This window comes from Antechinus flavipes, chromosome 2, assembly GCF_016432865.1.
Source record: "Antechinus flavipes isolate AdamAnt ecotype Samford, QLD, Australia chromosome 2, AdamAnt_v2, whole genome shotgun sequence".
In the NCBI taxonomy this organism is placed as follows: domain Eukaryota; kingdom Metazoa; phylum Chordata; class Mammalia; order Dasyuromorphia; family Dasyuridae; genus Antechinus; species Antechinus flavipes.
The window spans coordinates 634734992-634741574 of NC_067399.1; the positions used below are offsets into that span (position 1 = coordinate 634734992).

The 6583-nt window shown below is 56.1% G+C and overlaps 1 protein-coding gene and 1 long non-coding RNA gene across 2 annotated transcripts in view; one reads left to right on the plus strand and one right to left on the minus strand.

The window, feature by feature from the left end:
• The window catches only part of LOC127551892 (uncharacterized), a 6325-nt gene extending 4600 nt beyond the window's left edge, over positions 1–1725 (minus strand). The window contains exon 1 of the long non-coding RNA XR_007951198.1: positions 630–1725. This is a non-coding gene — a long non-coding RNA (uncharacterized LOC127551892). The remainder of the gene's footprint in view (positions 1–629) is intronic.
• A 687-nt stretch (positions 1726–2412) lies between these two features.
• ZNF503 (zinc finger protein 503) lies at positions 2413–5608 on the plus strand. Its single transcript, XM_051982044.1, has 2 exons — positions 2413–3117; positions 3937–5608. Exons 1-2 carry the CDS (start codon positions 2779–2781, stop codon positions 5578–5580), a joined length of 1983 nt encoding a protein of 660 aa, XP_051838004.1. The 5' UTR covers positions 2413–2778; the 3' UTR covers positions 5581–5608.
• Positions 5609–6583: the final 975 nt, after the last annotated feature.

The following is a 6583-nucleotide window of genomic DNA, read 5'->3' on the forward strand; positions in this document are numbered from 1 at the left end:
GAAGAGAGAGGGGGGAGGGAAAGAGAGAGAGAGAGAGAGAGAGAGAGAGAGAGAGAGAGAGAGAGAGAGAGAGAGAGAGAGAGAGAGAGAGAGAGTGTTAGCTGCTAGGAGGACAGGACTGGGGCCTGGATGCCTTCAGTACAGTAACCAGTCCAAAGTGAGAGCCCAGTTAGTAAACATCCTACATCTTCGCCATTCTCACACTCATTCCCACCTCGGCTTTTCTCCACCGACCCTCTTCCTTCTCCTCTCTCAGCTTTACAGCACAACCATTTATCAAAGGAACTTGACAACAAAAGAAGAGCCTGGGGAGGAAAAGACGGGGGAGGGGAGAATCAAAGTCTTTCCAGTCGCTGGGGGGGATGGGGGGGAAGGGAGGGGTGTGAATGAAAGCCAGAGGAAGAGAAAGCTCTTCTGCTTTCCCTCCTCTAGTTTCAGTAAGTTTCCCGAGGTGACCTCGGATGTCCCTCCAGAGGCCATCAAAGCTTTGAGAAATCATACATAGGAATGGCTAAGTTTAGGTATATAAAGATAGCCGTGTACATCAGCTCACTCCGTTCTTTCGCTCCCGACCCCCATTCCAAACACCAAGAGCCACAGTGAACGGAGGAAATGCGGTGGTCTCTCACCAGAACTGTCAGCGTTCTTTCGCGGTCTGGAAAAACGTAGTCCCCCTAGAACCAGTGCGACTTACACCCCATCCAGTCTCCAGGCAGGTCACTAACCCGAAGGGCTTCGGAAAACGTGTCTGCAAGCAATCAATTAATTCACCAAAGATAGGCATTCTGCGGCTGAAGGGAAGAGGAGAGGCGAGACAGGGACCCGAAAACTTCCTAGCAGCTGAAAGGACCTGGGACGCTAACTCTCTCCCTAACGACCCTTTTCTACCCACAATTGACTTGTGAAGATGCGGCGGAAAACTAGACCCGGGAGACGGTGTAAGGGAATGAACGGGACCCACTCATAAAGTCCTCCAGGACCCTCCATTTTCAGCCTCCTGGGAATAGTGTCTTAGGAGGCGCGGCTCCGAGTTTATGGCCCAGAAGCCGAAATGGACAGAGTACTTCCTTCCATCTTATGCTTGGAACTAGGACGTTGAGGTGCGGGAGGGGGAAAGGGTGGGGAGAGATGTCAGGGTCAATCCACCACTACTACCCTACTGAACTTGCTACCCCGTGACGTATTCGGAGAAGAAATCTCCCCGGTTAGAAATCTCCCCTTTCCCAGAACCCCCGCTCTCCAGAAATGCAAGGCTCTAAAGAGAAGGTGCGAAGGCCCCTCTTTGCCCTTCTCAGCGCTCTGAGATCGAACGCGCAGTTTACTCTTACGATTTATTTTCCTGAAACAGAACATCTTTTTTTTCTTCTCCGTCTTTTTTTCTCCACCCGTGAACACCCTCCTCCCCCCCCCCCCAACCGCCCCGTTTCCATTAAGCGGCCGCGACTGCTTTCCTTTTCCCCTCCTCCGGTTCCCTTTCGGTCTCTTCCTCTCTGTCTCTGTCTCTCTCCCTCTCCCTCTTTTTCTCTTCAAGTCGCACCCGCCTTGTAATCAGCAACAAAAGCTGACATAAATCACGGGCGGATTGACAAGAGCTGACAAATAACTGATTGATTGCGGTCGAGGAACATTGACAATTGATGGAGGGGTGGAGATGCCCGAAGGGGGGGAGGGAGGGGGACAGGCAGAAGGGGGGGCGGAATGTGTAACATAGGAAACATGTGATCCCCGCGCTTCCCCCAATCTGGGCTCCCCAGACTGTCACATGGATAGGATAAGGGAGGGGAGTTGGAGTGGGCAAGGCCAGGAGAACCCACCGCCGCCGCAGCAGCAGCCATAGCTCCTGGTTTCTCTGGCGCGGAGCCTCGAGAAATTACAGGCGGGCGGGTTTTCTTCTTACAGCACCCTACTCACACAGCCCAGTATTTTTCCTTTTATCTGGGACCTTGGCGCGCTCTGCTAGGTCAGGAGAAGAGAGTCTTTGCTCCTGGTCTCCCCTGGAGCTTATTGACCGAGCCATAGGATTCACCAACGGGTTCCTTCTTAAGGAGCCTCATCCTGCTCTTCACGTCCCCATCCCGCCCCGGGCCCTATTCTCCATTCCAGTTTGTTTCCGAGCGAGAAAAAGGGGAAGAAGGGAGAAAACGAGTGAGGCGGCCGACTGCAAACGGAAAATAAATCTCATCACGTCCTCCCAGCAAAAACAAGGGAGGGGATGGGGAGGGGGACCTGGAAGGAGGGAGCTGCCCATTAAAACCAGTGCGGAGAGTCCCGGCGGCGGCGGCGGCGGCGGCGCGAGGCGCGTCACATCCCTTTGACCCTCCAATCACCTCGGGCTCCCATTTGATTGGAAGGCGGCAAAGGCTTTAATCTCCCCCTAGATGCAGCTGCTTTTGAAGTGAGTTTCTTCGCCAGAGCCCCGTCTGGACGGGCAGCAGTTCACATCGCACCCAAGCGCAGCACTGGGCGGCGGGTCGGAGAAGAGCGCGGCGCTGGGGCGCAGCCAGTGGCTACACGGATAACTGAGCGGCTCCACAAAACCAGCAGCGGCAGCGCCTCCTGCCCAGCCACGGCTCTTCTCCGAGGCCCCCCAGGATTATTCGCTTCTTGCCCGAGGCGCCGAGAAGGCGCACTGGACGCCTGTGGCGGCCGCTCCACCTCTTTCTCTGCCTCCTCCTCCCGCGTCTCCTCCTCCTGCTCCCCGGGCGAGCGCGCAGCCCCGAGCCCGCCCCGCGCCTCCCGGAGCCCTCCCCCCGCTGCTCCCATGCGCGCGGGTGGGTCATGAGCACAGCGCCCTCGCTTTCTGCCCTGAGAAGTAGTAAGCACAGCGGCGGCGGCGGCGGCGGAGGAGGAGGCGGCGGCAGCGGTGGCGGCGGCGGCGCGGACCCCGCCTGGACCAGCGTGCTCTCTGGAAATATCTCTGGCGCCGGCCCCGGCCCCGGCTCGTCCTCGGCCGGTAACACTAAACCTTTCCTTCACGCCGTGCCCCCCTCGGATCCTCTACGCCAGGCGAATCGCCTGCCTATCAAGGTGCTAAAGATGTTGACGGCGCGGACGGGGCACATCTTACACCCAGAGTACCTGCAGCCTCTGCCTTCCACTCCTGTCAGTCCCATCGAGGTAAGTCCGCCCCCCCCCCCCTTCCTCTCGTCCCTTTCTTTATCCTCCTCCTCCTCGAGATCATTCCTTGAACCGATACTCGAGCCACGGCCCGGAGGGGTTTCGTTCTCTCTGGAATGGTGATGGGGGGGGGGGGGTCCGAGTGATTCAGCTCCCCTGGGAGACAAATCTTCCGCAGCTGGAAACTAGGTCGGAGAATGGGAGTGAGGCGCGGGAGTCAAGATTGGAAAGGTTTAAATGGACAGGCACTTGGAGGCCAACTTATTCCCCCGTCCCCGTTTTCGCCGTCCTCCCACCGCCACCTCTTTTTCCGTGTCTTCAGCTGGAGAGAGGATGGGGAGTCCGATAGGTTCAGAAAACACTAAGGGCCCAATACAGGCTGATAATTGTAAATAGCCTCCGAGGCGCAGCCCGCCCGAAATCTCCCCTCTACTGCGCCCTCCCTCCCACCCCCCATATGAGAGTCATGAGTCGCAGATCGGGTACAGTCATATGAAGAAAATCACATTTTGAGTTTTTGCAAATCTAATTAGCGTCATCCTAGAATTAATAAAAAAAAAAAAAAGACTGAAAGGGGGGCGACTATGTTGAGAGTAAACGATGGCCGCACCTTTTCCTAGAGTATTAGTTTCTCGGGATGGGGTGGAGGTAAGAGGGTCTCTATGCCCCTTCCGGATAACTCCGAGAGGGCTCCGCATGTCTCTGGAGGACAGAGGGCCTCAGAGGGTTGGGGCCCAGGAATGGCTATGTAAGAACTAAAGATCCTAAAGGTCTCCTCTCTATCTTTCTCTTGTTTCTCTTCCCGTCTGACCCCCGCAGCTCGATGCAAAGAAGAGCCCACTGGCGCTGTTGGCCCAGACGTGCTCCCAGATCGGAAAGCCTGACCCGTCGCCTTCTTCCAAATTGTCCTCGGTGGCCTCCAACGGGGGCGGTGCCGGGGGTGGCGGCGGCGGTGGTGCCGGGAGCGACAAAGACACCAAATCGGGCCCCCTAAAACTAAGCGACATTGGGGTCGAGGACAAGTCAAGCTTTAAGCCCTACTCCAAACCTGGCGCGGATAAGAAGGAGCCGGGAGGCGGCGGCGGCGGAGGAGGAGGCGGCGGGGGCGGGGGCGGCGGCGGCGGCAGTAGCGGCGGCGGGGTCTCGGCGGAGAAGTCGGGATTCCGAGTACCGAGCGCCACCTGCCAGCCATTCACGCCCAGGACAGGCAGCCCAAGCTCCAGCGCCTCTGCCTGTTCGCCTGGAGGGATGCTCCCCTCTTCGGGAGGGGGCCCCGAGGGCAAGGACGACAAGAAGGACCCGGAAGGAGCGGGTGGCAGTGGCAAAGGGTCTGGTGGCACTTCAGGAGACGGAGGCCCAGGCGGGCTGGCTCACGGCCGGATTAGCTGTGGGGGAATTAATGTGGACGTGAACCAACACTCCGACGGGGGTCCCGGGAGCAAGTCCCTGGGTTCAGACTGCGGCAGCTCTGGCTCCAGTTCAGGTTCCGGCAGTGTCCCAACCTCCTCGTCGGTTCTGGGTTCTGGGCTGGTGGCCCCAGTATCCCCATATAAACCGGGCCAGACGGTCTTTCCCCTGCCCCCCGCGGGCATGACTTATCCTGGCAGTTTAGCCGGGGCCTACGCGGGCTACCCTCCCCAATTCCTACCACATGGGGTGGCCCTGGATCCCACCAAGCCAGGGAGCCTAGTGGGAGCGCAACTGGCCGCTGCTGCTGCCGGCTCCCTGGGATGCAGCAAACCAGCTGGCTCTAGCCCCCTGGCAGGGGCGTCTCCTCCTTCCGTGATGACTGCGAGCTTGTGTCGGGACCCCTACTGCCTCAGCTACCATTGCGCCAGCCATCTCGCCGGGGCAGCTGCAGCTAGTGCCTCCTGCGCCCACGACCCTGCAGCCGCTGCCGCAGCTCTCAAGTCCGGATACCCGTTGGTGTACCCCACGCACCCTCTCCACGGGGTCCACTCATCGCTGACTGCCGCGGCTGCGGCGGGGGCCACTCCGCCCTCGTTGGCCGGCCACCCTCTTTACCCTTATGGCTTCATGCTCCCTAACGACCCGCTGCCCCACATCTGCAACTGGGTGTCAGCAAATGGGCCCTGCGACAAACGGTTCGCCACGTCGGAGGAGCTGCTGAGTCACTTGCGGACGCACACGGCCTTCCCCGGGACGGACAAACTGCTGTCCGGCTATCCCAGCTCCTCCTCCCTCGCCAGCGCAGCTGCTGCGGCAATGGCCTGCCATATGCACATTCCCACCTCGGGAGCTCCGGGAAGCCCCGGGACCCTGGCCCTGCGTAGCCCCCACCACGCGCTGGGACTGAGCAGCCGCTACCACCCCTACTCCAAGAGCCCTCTCCCTACTCCCGGCGCCCCAGTGCCCGTGCCGGCTGCCACCGGACCCTATTACTCCCCTTACGCCCTCTACGGACAGAGACTTACCACAGCTTCGGCGCTGGGCTATCAGTGAGGGGGGTGGGGAAGGCTGGGAGGGAAGGAAGTTGGGGTGGGTGGACAAGGGGAGGGTTTTTTTGGGGGAGGGGAGAAACGAGGGAAAGGGGGGAATTTGGGGGGAGGGATGGGACGGGGGCCCGAAGGCATACAGATTACCCAACAGCGTGGGGAAGATGGGGCAAGAGAGGAAAAAATATCCAGTATATATATCTAATCCAGCAACAGCAGCAACAGAGATCCGATAAACACCCCTCTTTCCTCACTTCTCTCCTCTCCTAAACTTTATAAAAGTTGAAAAATATCCTTTGACTTTTTATAGAAAAAAAAATTGAGAAAAGTGTTCATCTGAGGACTGCATCGGAGGGCACAGGTATTTATTTATGTTAGCTCCAAGCGGACCCGTGGTTCAGAAGTGCATTATTTAGCTCAAGCTCCGTAGGTTTAAAGGAGGAGGAGAAAAATTTTAAAACTCGAAGGAAAAAAAAAATGGAAACCCCCTCCCCCCTTGTAGATTATAAATAAAACAAAAAACCACCACAGAACTAGAGGTCTTCTCTTTAATGTTACTTTAAAATTGCTATGATTGTATTGTACGTTCTTATTTAATGTCTGATGGAAACAACAAATTTACATGCATGTTTGTTACTAAAAGAAAAAAAAAACAACTCGCAATTTGTCAGCTCTGGTTTCAAATTGCAATTATTTTTAAGGTGTATACCATTGAAAGAGAATGGGTATTTTTTTGTATGTATTCTGGAAGAAAAAAAAAGAAAAAACAATTCTATTCCAAAACCTCATTTGCCTTATTTTGTTCTTTGAAAGGAACACTTAACTATTTTTAATTTTTAAGTCCACCCGCTGAGAAGGGGACAAGTAAGGTTTACGTCATGTACTAAAATAATAGACAATGTATCGCTTTAAAGATTAAAATTCCGTATATTTAATGTATTAAAAGGTTCTACTTCTTATCTTTTTTTTTTTTTAATAGAGAAGAGCGAGGGGGGAGGCTTGACTCTAAT